This window comes from Coregonus lavaretus (assembly GCF_964263955.1).
Source record: "Coregonus lavaretus genome assembly, chromosome: 4".
NCBI classification, from domain to species: domain Eukaryota; kingdom Metazoa; phylum Chordata; class Actinopteri; order Salmoniformes; family Salmonidae; genus Coregonus; species Coregonus lavaretus.
Window position 1 is genome coordinate 39,917,228 of NC_139991.1, and position 15,328 is coordinate 39,932,555.

At 43.0% G+C, this 15,328-nt stretch overlaps 1 protein-coding gene across 2 annotated transcripts in view; it reads left to right on the forward strand.

Moving 5' to 3' along the window:
- The first annotated feature begins 48 nt into the window (after window positions 1-48).
- Window positions 49-15,328, forward strand: part of LOC311127283 (phosphatidylinositol 4-kinase alpha-like) — a 47,066-nt gene continuing 31,786 nt past the window's right edge. For both annotated transcript variants that reach the window (XM_084159090.1, XM_084159091.1), the window contains exons 1-6: window positions 49-566; window positions 13,169-13,285; window positions 13,530-13,623; window positions 13,718-13,879; window positions 14,073-14,335; window positions 14,561-14,627. In XM_084159090.1, coding sequence (XP_084015216.1) covers window positions 468-566; window positions 13,169-13,285; window positions 13,530-13,623; window positions 13,718-13,879; window positions 14,073-14,335; window positions 14,561-14,627 — 802 coding nt within the window. In that variant the 5' untranslated portion in view covers window positions 49-467. The remainder of the gene's footprint in view (window positions 567-13,168; window positions 13,286-13,529; window positions 13,624-13,717; window positions 13,880-14,072; window positions 14,336-14,560; window positions 14,628-15,328) is intronic.

The window sequence follows — 15,328 nt, forward strand, 5'->3', positions numbered from 1 at the left end:
ACAGGATTGGTTTTAAAAGTGTGTTTGCATCTTACAACTGGATTATTGTTTGCACTGCCATAATACCACAGAAGAAGAAGATAACTGGAGTAGTTATCCTCAAGGTCCTACAAACTGCATCCTCCCACATCAAGATGTTTGTGTGTGACCACTTATTGTTTATAATCCCCTATTCATTGTCAACCCAACTGGAACATTTTACATTTAAGGATTCCTATATAATTCTACAATTTCTGGTTCTCCGCAGACATGATTTGTGATACAGTCGAGTTCTCAAATTGTTTGATTTCAAAACCTTGGTCCTTGTTGACCATTAACAACGCATTTTTCTGATGACCTTGTAGTGCGCCGTATGAACTCACGTGCTCGCCGTAGTTGTTGGTGTCCGCTAGCTAGTTAGCTTGTCCTCTTCGCAGCGGTAAGCGCTGTAAAATGTTCTTACTACCTGTTTGTGTTGAATTATAAAAATGTCTGCGAAAGCAACAGGAACCAGAGGGTTTTATTTCAATACTGTCTTGTCCCTGGCGCGCTCTTTGGCCGCACACCGCCCTGCTCCGATAGATAAGGTGAGTCTGAGTGATGTCAGAGCATAAGCATTAGTGAGCTAATGGTAACTAAATTGGCTATTAGGTTCAGTTAACATTACATTTATACATTATTGTTATATGTACATGGCTAAATTATAGTGATGCTATCGAGACCAGCTACGAGTTAGCTAACGTTAGTCGTTTTCCATGAGCTACACAACTGTTGGAGAAACAGCTAGCTAAGCTAGTAAACTATGCTAGTCATTCATTCTCAATAGGCTGAACATGACATTTGTTAACGTTTTTTTCTGATAAGAATTAGTTCATTGCATCCGCCGTGGAGCCCAGTTTCATAATATTACCATATGTCCCAGCTGCTTGCCGTAGTTTAAGTAAACACGAAAAAACAGGCCTTCTTTTAGGGCATTTTTCACCCTACCAGCTCCTATTAGTTATATTGAGTTCGGTGGCACCAACTCGCCTTCCGAATGTTTTATTCCCAGCCCATTGTAATACGTCACAATGCCTGCTTCGCTATTGTTGGCAATGAGACCTGCCCAGGTTGAACCAATTGCTGATAGTTAAAACGTCAACAACAAAACATTACCCATGGAACTCTGAGGTTGTCCCAGTGTTTCCTATAGGGTAAATATAGGTATGTCTGTCTATTTCGACAAATATCTTGCAATGTGTGTTTTGATTTTTTCCAAGTCGGGGACCATTTTAATCATGAGAATCTCCTCTTTCTAAATATGTAAAGCTGGGCAGCGTACTCCGTTGTCAAACGCTAGCCCCGAAATACCTTTTGCCCTTGGAACGCTGAGCTCCCCCCATTGTTTTCCTATGGAGAGGCATGCTGGTATATTTCGCCAAATATCTCGCAATGTGTATATTTAGATTTTTTCAAGTAGGACACCATTTTAATCACGACAATCTCCTCTTTCTAATTATGTAAGGCTGGGCAGCGTACTCCGTTGTCATCGATCGCTAGACCAGAAATAGAAGTTTTCCCTACTTCCTCGTTATACAGACAAAAGCACAGTTGACACCATCAAGGTGCGGATATTTACTTTCTACACGAGTTGTTATTTTTCAGTTTCGTCCTAAGGACAGATTGTAGTGGTAAAATGAAAAGGTATACATTTTTGGTGCCATTTAGGTTAAATGGAATTCTAAGTATAATCCCAGTCAAAATAGGCTCTGCGAACGTTTGATTCAATTAATTTGCTATGGGCTCGTGCTAGTGTTAGTTTAGCCAACGTTCTATTGCCGTTTTTCAGCCTTGGGTGAATTTTGACTCATTCTATTGTCCAACCTATTCTCAAACAAGGCCCTTGCTTTGGCTTGCCATTCCACGTCGGAACGCGATACAGCAATAAGGCACTTTTATACATTGGGCGAGTTCGTTTTGCATGGCTCGGTGCCCCGGTGAGTGGAGATTTAGTTTAAGGACCAATGGAAAGGTCTCAATTTAACATCTAGGCTTACCCGGAGCACTGGGCCATGCAAAACGAACTCGCCCATACCGACAACCTAGTTTCATAACTAGCAAATAATTTGCTAGCTACGCCTTTAACTGTCTATCGATGATATGGTGGATTGTCATTCTATCAGAATGAGGAAGTTAGTATAGCCATTAGTTATCTAGCTAGCTGTCAAACCTGTCAAATGAGCTAACGCCCACATGTATTTGTCAACATTGGTCATTGATTGATTGACTATTTACTTGAATGTGCTGTATTCTTTATTTCACCATACGGTTTATGATTTCAACAGACACATAGCTTACTCATTTGCCTTATATCACAGTCATATAAAACCAACAACATGATTTTGGGTGTGTTGCATTGCGTGGTCAGTGGTTGGCAGGAAAGCTGCGTGGGAGGAACTGTCAGCCAAACTCTATGCAAAAACTGGAAGTCATCAATGATAGGCTAGTGGCAAGGCCCTCAAATTTTTTAGATAACAGTACCGAGGTGTAACAAAACACAACCATATCTCTAAGGTCTCCCATATATGAAATGGATGGTTGTGTAAAAATATTTCACTGCAAAAGTGGTTACATTGATGACACACCCCCTTAACTCAAACAGTGTAGAATAATGTCTGGCTGGAGGGGGTGTTTGGGCGGGCGGGCGACAGACTCATGTAACCCAATATTGCAAGCGCTGATATTGCTAAAATGTGGAATACAACTAGTCAATTGTCTGCCCTACATACAGAAACAAAAAAACATAAGGATATTGTAAAGTGGTTTGGAAATATAGACCTGTAAACACAATAGGAGGAAATATCAACTATGAATATTTAAGATGAATATAAACATTTTGGTAGCTGTTCAATAGACAACTTTCCTAGTCAAATTTGCTCTCACTCAGTGCTGTATGGTCCTGCCTTACAAATCTATAAAGTAACACATGTTTTTTTAATGTTGTGGCTATTGTAATCTGCTCTAAGGACAGAATAATGCCTGGCTGGAAGGGGGTGGGCCACATAAGCTCATGTAACCCAATATTGCAAGCTCTGAAATTGCTCAAATTTGAAATACAAGTAGTCAGCAGTCTGCCCTACACAAATAAATAGCATTAGGATATATTCATGCATCTTGGAAATGTAGACCGGTAAACACACAGATACAATAGGCAGAAATATAAACTAAAATATTATAATAAATATAAAGTTAACTTTTTTGCTCTCATTCAGTGCTGTATGGTCCTGCCTGAAAATAATGCATACAGTTGCAAATGTTTTGTTGTTGTGGCTATTGTAATGGCCTCTAAGGAAAACAAGCGTGCTCAGACAGAAATAAAAACTTTGGGGGTCCAATGTTCCTTAAAGGATGTTGTATCTTTAGCCCCTAGTCTTGCAATTAAGTCAGAGGGCCATCACAGATTATCTTTATATTTTGCTTCAAATCCAATATGGCGTCCAAAATCCAATATGGGTGCAATTATAACATTTGATGGAGGTTAAATCACCTGTAAATATGAATTTAGTAAATTAGGCATTTTTGTTTTAGAATTGTGTACAACAGTCATGCCTATGAAGACTGTTGGTGTGAATACATTTTATTCTGAATCCAATATGGCCAACATGATTACACTCAAACACCTTCATCTGCATATAAGTAGCCCTTGTTCATTTTGTATTGTTTTTATTCGGTCTTAAAAATGGTTTCATAAGGCTCTTGGTATATCTAGGACTATGAGTGGCACTGCCATGCCTCCGTTGTTTGAATAGCCAAAGCCAACTAGTTTTTCAATGTGTGTTCATGTTTTAATCTCATTCACACACTTACAGCATATCAACAATGGGCAATTCCACAAAATATAATAACAAGCACACATTAGCATAACCAAGTTACAGGAAAGCAACCATAATACAACAGTCAGCTACTCTAGTAGTGTATAAATACAGCTCTCTTTTCCCCACTAAAACTAAGGGTGCAAGGTTGATTCAAAGTCTTTGAGGTAACCAGGTCATGAGTCTGTCCTTAAAGGTTGAGGAGACAAAGTAGCCAGTGGTGGTTGTAGTTCTGGGGCCTGACCAGCTTGCACAGCTAACTGGTCATTCAGGGCAAGCTGCGACAAGGGTAGTATCCTTCCTGTATGACTGGCGGGGTATTGTTGCTGTGGGGTGATCAGTTTCCATTTCTACAGCACGAACAAATGTGAAAATGTATGCACTCAGTACTGTAAGTTGCTCTGGATAAGAGCGTCTGCTAAATTACTACAATTTTAAATGTAAATATAGGCAGTCAGCAGATCGAGCTTGCATACCAAAGAGACCCATTGACTAACTGGAATTTTATCCCAGCCTGAATATTGCTGGGGATACACCAGTAGTGGAATGGTTTGTTGTCTGGTTGTGAAGGAAAGTCTGTGAAAGGGCTGTCACATACAGACTTGCCTTTAGATCTTTCCAATGCGTAATTGGCCTGCGGGTGGAGTTTTTTTTATTTTTATGTTGAATGTGGCAAAAAGTCCTGCATATTTCTTTGGAAGTCAAGTAGAATGATAATTTGGCAGATATTAAGTGTGGGTGGTTGGCATTGATTACAGACTGGGGCATGCCCAGCAGGAGATGTGGAGAGTGGCAGAACCTGTGAGGGTGTAGCTATGTCATAGACTATGACTAAGAAGCGTTGGTTGTGAGGGGCATAGCACAGCTCCACAAACATATACATTTGAAGATGATGCCTGTGCTTTGATGGACAGTAAAAGGGTTGCAGAGGAGGTGGAGCAGATCAAGCATGGTACACAAAGACTACTATCTCACAGTCAATCCCCAGCCACCATAAACTATCACATACAGCAAGTTTTACCATCCTAAGGTGCATCTTGTTTGCCATAAATGGCATGTCTTTATAGGGATGTTGGATTTACTGCACAGTTTCCCAGACGAATGCATGAGTCACTCCAGCATGAAAGAGCATTCTTCACATGCGAGTCCAGTTCAGGTGTCACATGGGCTGGCCAGCCATGCATGGTTGGTAGCAAAATACTGTAGGTACAGTGCCTTCAGAAAGTATTCACACCCTTGACTTTTTCCACATTTCGTTGTGCTACAGCCTGAATTTAAAATGGATTAAATTGAGATTTTGTGTTAGTGGCCTACACACAATACCCCATAATGTCAAAGTGGAATCATGTTTTTAGACATTTGTACAAATTAATTAAAAATGAAAACGCTTAAATGTCTTGCGTCAATAAGTTGTCCCTCTGTTATGGCAAGCCTAAATAAGTTCTGGAGTAAAAATGTGCTTAATAAGCCAAATAATAAGTTGCATGAACTCACTCTGTGTGCAATAATGGTGTTTAACATTATTTTTTGAATGACTACCTCATCTCTGTACCCCACACCAGAGTTTCTGCACAATGTGACCGGGAAGATTTTAATTTACCGGACATTTGAGAAATGTACTGGACATCTGTATGCATTCAGATCTGACCTGGCTCAACCAGCGCTATCAATAAACAAGTGGTATTGGCCAAATGAGCCACATTTACGTGTCCTTCAAAACAGCATATAAAAAATTGCAAAAACACTATTCCTTGTGTTTCCATGTGTAACATATTTATATATATATATTTTTTACTTTCCTAAATCAATAATTGTCCACATCACGGTTCAGCAGTCAGAGATTTGAGCACTAAATGCATCAGAGCATTGCATGCATAGGCTTAGGCGTCCGCTCTGATATTAATATTAAAAACAAAATATATACTCACAGGCCAGTTTATTAGTTACACCCATCTAGTACCTGGTCGGACCCTCCCTTTGCCTCCAGAACAGCCTGAATTCTTCGGGGCATTGATTTTACAAGGTATCAGTAATGTTCCACAGGGATGTGGCTCCGTGCTGACGCGATGGCATCACGCAGTTGCTGCAGATTGGACGATGGTACATTCATGCTGTGAACAGTCTATTCCATATCATCCCAAAGATGCTCTATTGGGTTTGGTCAGCAACAATGTTCAGATACGCTGTGGCGTTCAATCGTTGCTCAATTGGTATCAAGGGACCTAACATGTGCCAGGAAAACATTCCTCAAATCAGTACACCACCTCCTCCAGCCTGTACCGTTGACACCAGGCAGGATGGGTCCAAGGACTCATGCTGCTTACGCCAAATCCTGACTCTGCCATCAGCATAACGCAACAGGAACTGGGATTTGTCAGACCAGGCAATGTTTTTCCACTCCTCAATTATCCAGTGTTGGTGATCGCATACCCACTGGAGCCGCTTCTTCTTGTTTTTAGCTGATAGGAGTGGAACCCGGTGTGGTCGTCTGCTGCAATAGCCCATCTGTGACAAGGATCGACGAGTTGTGCGTACCAAGATGCCGTTCTGCACACCACTGTTGTACTGCGCCGTTATTTGTCGGTTTGTGGCCCGCCTGTTTGCTTGCACGATTCTTGCCGACCTCTCTCGTCAATGAGCTGTTTACGTCCACAGGACTGCTGTTTACGCTCCTGGGACCAGTGGTCACCAACCTCTTCTGAGTAAAGATAACTTTCGCAGTTAAAAAGTAAGCCGAGATCTACCACTCAGATTTTTTTTGTCAGACATCACATCAAAAATTTTACATTAACCTAATAAAAATTGTTCAGTAGGAATTAGGTTTGTGCAGTAGGCAGTCCTAATACATTATCACAGCATATTGGCTATATGCCTGGCCTGACAATGTTGTTCTTCTCAGACCATATTATATTTCAAAACTCGAGCTTTGATAACAAAATAGATTACTCCAGGGCCTGAAACTAACTTTTTGGTCCACCAGCCAATGTGGCAGGTAGATAAAAAAAAATCTGATTACACCAAAAACAAAAAATGGATGAGCATGCTTTGTAATGTTTCTAAAACAATAAATGTATTACTAGTAAGAAGTGATGTGGTATATTGTTAGATTTTATTTACTTTTTTGTGACCCGAGTCTTTTAACCAAAATATTTCAGATGAGCTGCCCCTTTAAGGGAAGGAGGTTACCGTGGCAACGGGGGCACTCGAGCTGCTGGAGTAGTCAGTTAGTGTGCCTGCCTGTGAGATGTGAGTAGCTGATGTTTTCGCTGAAGCATGCACTCAAACATTGAAAAACAACCTAGCTTGAAAACAAAACAATAATTAACCAAGAAACGCAAGGACAAAGGCTCACTTTAGTAGACTTTCAAGTAAATTAGACCAACTTTTATGCCTGTGCGCAACGCTTCTAAAAACGAATCTTCACTTTACATTTACATTTACATTTTAGTCATTTAGCAGACGCTCTTATCCAGAGCGACTTACAGTTAGCACATACATTATTTTATCGAACCCACAACCCTGGCGTTGCAAACGCCATGCTCTACCAACTGAGCTACATCCCCTGCCGGCCATTCCCTTCCCTACCCTGGACGACGCTGGGCCAATTGTGCGCCGCCCCATGGGTCTCCCGGTCGCGGCCGGCTACGACAGAGCCTGGATCACTTCAATCACAGTGCGCACAGCTCCCCAGCCAGGCAGTGTTGTCGATGCGCATCACTGGATATGTAGGATTTGTAGGTCTTTGTGTGATTATCAGCTATGAAACAAAAATACAGAAACACTTAGAAAATAGCTACTGCAGAATTGATTTTGCTGTAAATATACATTTTACATTTTAGTCATTTTGCAGACGCTCTTATCCAGAGCGAGTTACAGTTTAGTGAGTGCATACATTTTTCATACTGTGCTCATAAATGTGCTCATACTTGAATAATAACTTTTTTTATTCGTAAATATGAGTGTAATGTTTGCACTGTGGAACCCTGACCACCCGCCAACGTGGCTGGTGAAATATACATTTTACCCGCCAATTCCTAAATCTACCTGCATTTGGGGGGCTGCGGGTGTTCGCTTTAGGCCCTGGATCAGTTGGTGTAGCACTTGTGAGGCACAGCTGAGTATAAATTGAAGTCATTTGCAAATAGGGAGAAGGCATTTTATGTTTTGTAATAGTGTTGAATATAAACAGTGTTGACAGTGCTGAATAAAATAATTCAACATGACCTCACTCATAAAAACAGCAACTCATTGCTGTATTCTTTGACAGTCTCTCAGGTCATGCTTTTAAAAGTTATGAAATCTCACGTATGCTGGTATCAAACTTGTAGGCACAGTGATTTGATCTATCAGATTGGCCAGCGCAGTAGGCACACTCGATTTAGCAACAGCTCTCCAGGTCCGCCGGGTAGGCGGAGTTTGACGTTTCAGACAAATAAAATCAAGTAAGCCTACGGCCAACAGTGCAACACAAATAATAATAAAAATGGAGCGCAAGCTTTTATCATTGGCTTTTTTATAGATAGTTTGGTGATCGACTATGAATCCCTTGAAAAAGCCATCGACCGGTTGGTGACCACTGCCCTAGATACTGTCTTGCGCGAAAAGCCCAGGAGGGCGGCCGTTTCTGAGATACTGGATCCGTAGCGCCTGGCACCGACGATCATACCACACTCAGTCGCTTAGGTCACTCGTTTTGCCCATTCTAACGTTCAATCGAACAGTAACTGAATGCCTCGATGCATGTCTGCCTGCTTTATATAGCAAGCCACGGCCACATGACACACTGTCTGTAGGAGCGACCCATTTTTGTGAATGGAATGGTGTACCTAGTAAACTGTCTGGTGTGTGTAATATATAATACTGAACAAAAATATAAATGCAACATGCAACAATTTCAACGGTTTTACTGAGTTACAGTTCATATAAGGAAATCAGTCAATTGAAATAAATTCATTTGGCCCTAATCTATGGATTTCACTTGACTGGGCAGGGGTGCAGCCATGGGTGGGCCTGAGAGGGCATAGGCCCACCCACCTGGGAGCCAGCCCACCCACTGGGGAGCCAGGCCCAGCCAATCAGAATGAGTTTTTCCCAGAAAAGGGCTTTATTACAGACAGAAATACTCCTCAGTTTCATTAGCTGCCCGGGTGGCTGGTCTCAGATAATCCCACAGGTAAAGAAGCCGGATGTGGAGGTCCTAGGCTGGCGTGGTTACACGTGGTCTGCGGTTGTGAGGCCGGTTGGACGTTCTGTCAAATTCTCTAAAATGACGTTGGAGGCGGCTTAACATTCAATTCTCTGCCAGCAGTTCTGGTGGACATTCTTGCAGTCAGCATGCCAATTGCATGCTCCCTCAAAACTTGAGACATCTGTGGCATTGTGTTGTGTGACAAAACTGCACAGTTTAGAGTGGCCTTTTATTGTCCCCAGCACAGGGTGCACCTGTGTAATGATCATGCTGTTTAATCAGCTTCTTGACATGCCACACCTGTCAGGTGGATGGATTATCTTGGCAAAGGAGAAATACTCACTAACAGGGATGTAAACAAATTTGTACAGACATTTTGAGAGAAACATCTGCTCGTCGAACATCTCATTCCAGAATCATGGGCATTAATATGGAGTTGGTCCCATCTTTGCTGCTATAACAGCCTCATCTCTTCTGGGAAGGCTTTCCACTAGATGTTGCTGTGGGGACTTGCTTCCGTTCAGCCACAAGATCATTAGTGAGGTCGGCACTGATGTTGGGCAATTAGGCCTGGTTCGCAGTCGTTGTTCCAATTCATCCCAAAGGTGTTTGATGGGGTTGAGGTCAGGGCTCTGTGCAGGCCAGTCAAGTTCTTCCACACCGATCTCGACAAACCATTTCTGTATGGACCTTGCTTTGTGCATGGGGGCACAGAATCATCTAGAATGTCATTGTATGCTGTAGCATTAATATTTCCCTTTCGCCACACCTGAAACATTTAGTTGAAATTGTATTTTATCTCGGAGAAAGCTAATTGATTGCACCCAAATTGGCCATTTTAATTTAAAGGATTCAGGTAATATTTAATATATATACACTACCGTTCAAAAGTTTGGGGTCACTTAGAAATGTCCTTGTTTTCGAAAGAAAAGCATTATTTTTGTCCATTAAAATAACATCAAATTGATCAGAAATACAGTGTAGACTATTGTAGCTGGAAATGGCTGATTTTTAATGGAATATATACATAGGCGTACAGAGGCCCATTATCAGCAACCATCAGTCCTGTGTTCCAATGGCACGTTGTGTTTGCTAATCCAAGTTTATCATTTTAAAAGGCTAATTGATCATTAGAAAATCCTTTTGCAATTATGTTAGCACAGCTTAAAACTGTTGTGCTGATTTTAAAAAAGCAATAAAACTGGCCTTCTTGAGACTAGTTGAGTATCTGGAGCATCATCAATTGTGGGTTCGATTACAGGCTCAAAATGGCCAGAAACAAAGAACTTTCTTCTGAAACTCGTCAGTCTATTCTTGTTCTGAGAAATGAAGGCTATTTCATGCGAGAAATTGCCAAGAAACTGAAGATCTCGTACAACGCTGTGTACTACTCCCTTCACAGAACAGCACAAACAGGCTCTAACCAGAATAGAAAGAGGAGTGGGAGGCCCCGGTGCACAACTGAGCAAGAGGACAAATACATTAGTGTCTAGTTTGAGAAACAGACGCCTCACAGGTCCTCAACTGGCAGCTTCATTAAATAGTACCCGCAAAACACCAGTCTCAACGTGAACAGTGAAGAGGCGACTCCGGGATGCTGACCTTCTAGGCAGAGTTGCAAAGAAAAAGCCATATCTCAGACTGGCCAATAAAAAGAAAAGATTAAAGATGGGCAGTCTGAGATATGGCAATTTCTCGCATGGAATAGCCTTCATTTCTCAGAACAAGAATAGACTGACGAGTTTCAGAATAAAGTTATTTGTTTCTGGCCATTTTGAGCCTGTAATCGAACCCACAATTGCTGATGCTCCAGATACTCAACTAGTCTCAAGAAGGCCAGTTTTATTGCTTCTTTAATCAGCACAACAGTTTTCAGCTGTGCTAACATAATTGCAAAAGGGTTTTCTAATGATCAATTAGCCTTTTCAAATGATAAACTTGGATTAGCAAACACAATGTGCCATTGGAACACAGGACTGATGGTTGCTGATAATGGGCCTCTGTACGCCTACGTAGATATTCCATAAAAAATCAACCGTTTCCAGCTACAATAGCCATTTACAACATTAACAATGTCTACACTGTATTTCTGATCAATTTGATGTTATTTTAATGGACTTTCAAAAACAAGGAAATTTCTAAGTGACCCCAAACTTTTGAATGGTAGTGTAGCTAAAGGCGCAAACATGCGCTTAAAAGGTTCCGTGCGGTGAAGAAATGGAGATGCGGTTAACAGAGTCCCAAAAAATTACAGAGATAAACATGTCAAGTGTTAACTTTGACAGCCCTAATATTTATTGAATAGTATCTGAATTCTATAAATTAAAATGGCCAATTTGGGTGCAATCAATTAGCTTAATTTCTCAGATATCAAATTATAATTCCACAAAATCTTTCAGGAATGGTAATTGTATCTGTTAGTAACTATATAAATGAATGGGTGTCTAAATCCTATTTCTTGTGCTTTTCGAGGTGAAATGACCCATTGGTCAGTAATCCTCCCCACTGAGCTTAAATCTTGATCCTCGTTAGCTAGGCTAGTAATTAATGCTAGGGGCCAGTTGCGCTTGGCTCCGCGCCTGGAATGCAGTCAAGCTGGCAAATCCATGGTTACTAACGGGTATAGGATTCTCTGTGATGTTGTCCTGCAGACCAGGGAATCTACGGATAGTTCAGTATCTTCATCTGTAAAGCTGGAGCAGAGGCCAGCAGTAAGCCTCCGTGACTGTCAGTTGGCCTACAGCATGGATCATCAACTAGATTCAGCCAGGGTGCCGGAACATCATTATAAATAATTTGTAGACTGAAAGTTGACCACAAGAAGCTCAAACAGATATACTGTTTGACTAAAACATAATAATTTCAAACCTTGCTTACATGTCCCTCTATTATGCGTGGGAATACTTGGGAACATATTTCTTAAATTAAAATCACTTGGAGCTGATTTCCTGGTGTTTTTACTGTCTTTTACAGTCTTATGTCGCCAGTTGGGGAACCCTATTAGGTAGAAGTCACCTCTAATTAAGGGTGCGTTCGTAAATTGCCTCTATTGTGTCAGTGCGCTCTGGATCGTTAATAAATTCAGAACGTTGTCAGATTGCCTGTTCGTAAATTCAGAGCATTTCGCTCTCGGAGCATTAAGAGCGCACATTTGATGCTCTGGTGGAGGAGTAGGGTTGATCCGAGCGTTCTGACCTTACAACGGCAGTCAAGCACCCAAGCTAACTGGCTAAAGTAAGCTAGCTTGCTAGCTACTTCCAGACACAAAGAACACCTCACTCTGACCGTCTTACTCGCCCTAGCAGAGCTGGTTAGGCTGTTTTCATGTTATCTAGAGCGTTAGTGACTGTAACTGTGCTGCTGGCAACAATTTAATTACTTTTTTTGCCTGAGAAGCCCGTGTTTGGAGGATATAATTGGCACGGGTGTTGTTAGGGCCGAGACGAAGTCGAGGGCAATCAAACCGTGCCAATATATCCTCCAAACACCGGCTTCAAGGGCATTATCACTTTTATACAACGGGTTACCAACATATTCAAATAATGATTGACATATTTTCATTAACTTTAATTTTATGAATATCTTCATACTATTTGATCCTTCCATAAAATATAGTCCCGACACAAATCTAGGGTTGCTGCCCAAGCCGGCTGGTCGTTCTTTCTATCGGTTCGGTTGCCAGAGACGCGACCCAGTCGTTAAGTCTTTTTGTTCTGTATCTATGGTCGCGACCCAGTCGTTCGTTCTAAATGTTCTATTGCCATACTGACTGGCAACGTTCATATCCCTTGCTTGCTAGCTAGCCAACTATGGCTAACTTACATTCACGTCAAACAGTACAGCCAGAATAACAACAAAGTTGTTGAATTTGCTTATTTTTAAGCTGTTTTCTAGTGACATTTATTTGGATCCAAGCTGCCTGCCTGGCTGTCTCATCCCGACACGTTCATTACTATGCGACAGATGGAGATCGATTTTGAATATTTAAACAATGTTGCAAATGTTGGAGAGACAGACAGCAAGGTTTATACAAATCTCCACTGTTGAAAACTAAATGTTAGTCTAAAATAAATTCCCCTAATGGTGAAGGTTAGGACTGATAGTCTGACTAGTTAGCAAAATACAAGCCACACATTTATCTCTGTTTCAGGTCCAGAAGCTACAATGCATGTGTCCAGTAGATTTCAGAGGGGTGTTCCAGCTGGACGAGAGAAGGAGGGATGCGGTCATAGCTCTGGGCATCTTCCTGGTTGAGTCGGACCTACAGGTACATTGAACTGGAGCAGCTAGGCCTACTCTCTGACACTGTTAATGGTTGCGTTTATATAATGCTTTATATGGGACGGATGTTCCCTGAGTCCCTGACCCTCTCAGACCAATAACTGGCTCTTATCTCAGCACCTTGTGTGCCCCCCTTCGCTGTTTAGCTCCTATCCCAGAACCTTGTATGCCCCCTTAGCTGTTTAGTGTCTTTTGCTCGAGTGGTTTGTGATTTTATGTTTTTATTGCAGCACAAAGACGCTATCGTCCCCTACCTGCTGGGGCTGCTGAAGGGACTTCCCAGAGTTCAATGGATCGAAGAAAGCTCTGGAAGCAAGGGACTTGGTAAGGAAGGAGCATTTGTCTGTCTCGTAACATTCCGTATGATGTCTAATTCAGCCTATCTGACTGGTTGATGATCTATCTTCCTGTCCTGCAGTGATCCTGCCGGTAGCAGAGAACTTCTCCTTCTGTCTGGGCACTCTTCTATCTGACGTTGCCCAGCGAGATGACACCTTGCGAGGACAGATCCTGGAGGCCATCATGGACATAATGCAGGTCCTGCTGGACATCTGCCTGAAACCAGAGAGCCATGATAAAGGTACCAGCATGCTCTCTATGCCACAATTTCACTTTCACCAGTGTTAGTTCCTGGTTAGTTATCGAGTTATTTTCTCTTGTCCTCCTCACAACCTTTGGGATGTACGTAGATGGACAGAGAAAGCGCATAAAATGAAAAAAGCAGCCGTTCACCTGTCTGTCTCTTTCTCTCCCCCCTCTCCCTTCCTCCCTAGAATACATGTGCCGGTACACTGTGCCCTGCCTGTTGGGTGTGGCCCGAGCCTTTGGTCGCTATAGCAACACGGAGGAGCCCCTGCTGTCCAAGCTTTTTCCGCGGGTGGGAGCCCCGCCCCTTTCCGGTGCCGAGGAAGCTGACCCGTCTCGACGGCGCTCCTTCAACGACTTCCGATCCATCATGCCGGCCTCGCTGCTCACAGTTTGTCAGGGTGACACCGTCAGATGCAAAGGAAGCTCCGTGTCCAGCATATCACAACAGGTACTATTACCATACTATACCAATACTACTACCATTACTACTGCTACACCATAGTTACTGCTCATCGTGTGTCAGGGAGACACCATAAGACGCAAGGGCTCTCCTCTTTTACTATTTCTATATCACTACAGAGAATACAGCAGTAGTAACATAGCCTACCACTAGAGGTCAGAGGAAGCTCGTATTTGAAATGTCTGAAAATTGTATTTTCCTCTGTGTCTGTAGGCCAGTCCAGAGAGAGCAGGACTGACCCTCAGCTCCCCAGCTGATCCCTCCGCACAGTACTTTGAAGGTGAGAAAATATAAGAAAGGCAATATATTTCTCAAGTATCAGTTGATTATTTATGACTCACTTTTGGACTGATCCTTTTCTCACTGTCTCTCCCTCTCTATCCCCTCCTCTATCCCTCCCTCACTCTCTCTATCCCTCCCTCTCTATCCCTCCCTCCCTCTCTCTCTCTATCCCTCCCTCCCTCTATCCCTCCCTCCCTCTCACCCTCCCTCCCTCCCTCCCTCCCTCCCTCCCTCCCTCCCTCCCTCCCTCTCTCTATCCCTCCCTCCCTCCCTCTCTCTATCCCTCCCTCCCTCCCTCTCTCTATCCCTCCCTCCCTCTCACCCTCCTTCCCTCTCTCTATCCCTCCCTCCCTCTCTCTATCCCTCCCTCCCTCCCACCCTCCCTCCCTCTCTCTATCCCCCCCTCTCCCTCCCTCCCTCCCTCCCTCCCTCCCTCCCTCCCTCCCTCCCTCCCTCCCTCCCTCCCTCCCTCCCTCCCTCCCTCTCTCTATCCCTCCCTCTCTCTATCCCTCCCTCTCTATCCCTCCCTCTCTATCCCTCCCTCTCTATCCCTCCCTCCCTCTCTATCCCTCCCTCTCACCCTCCCTCTCTCTATCCCTCCCTCCCTCTCTCTATCCCTAACTCCCTCTCTCTATCCCTCCCTCCCTCTCACCCTCCTTCCCTCTCTCTATCCCTCCCTCCCTCTCTCTATCCCTCCCT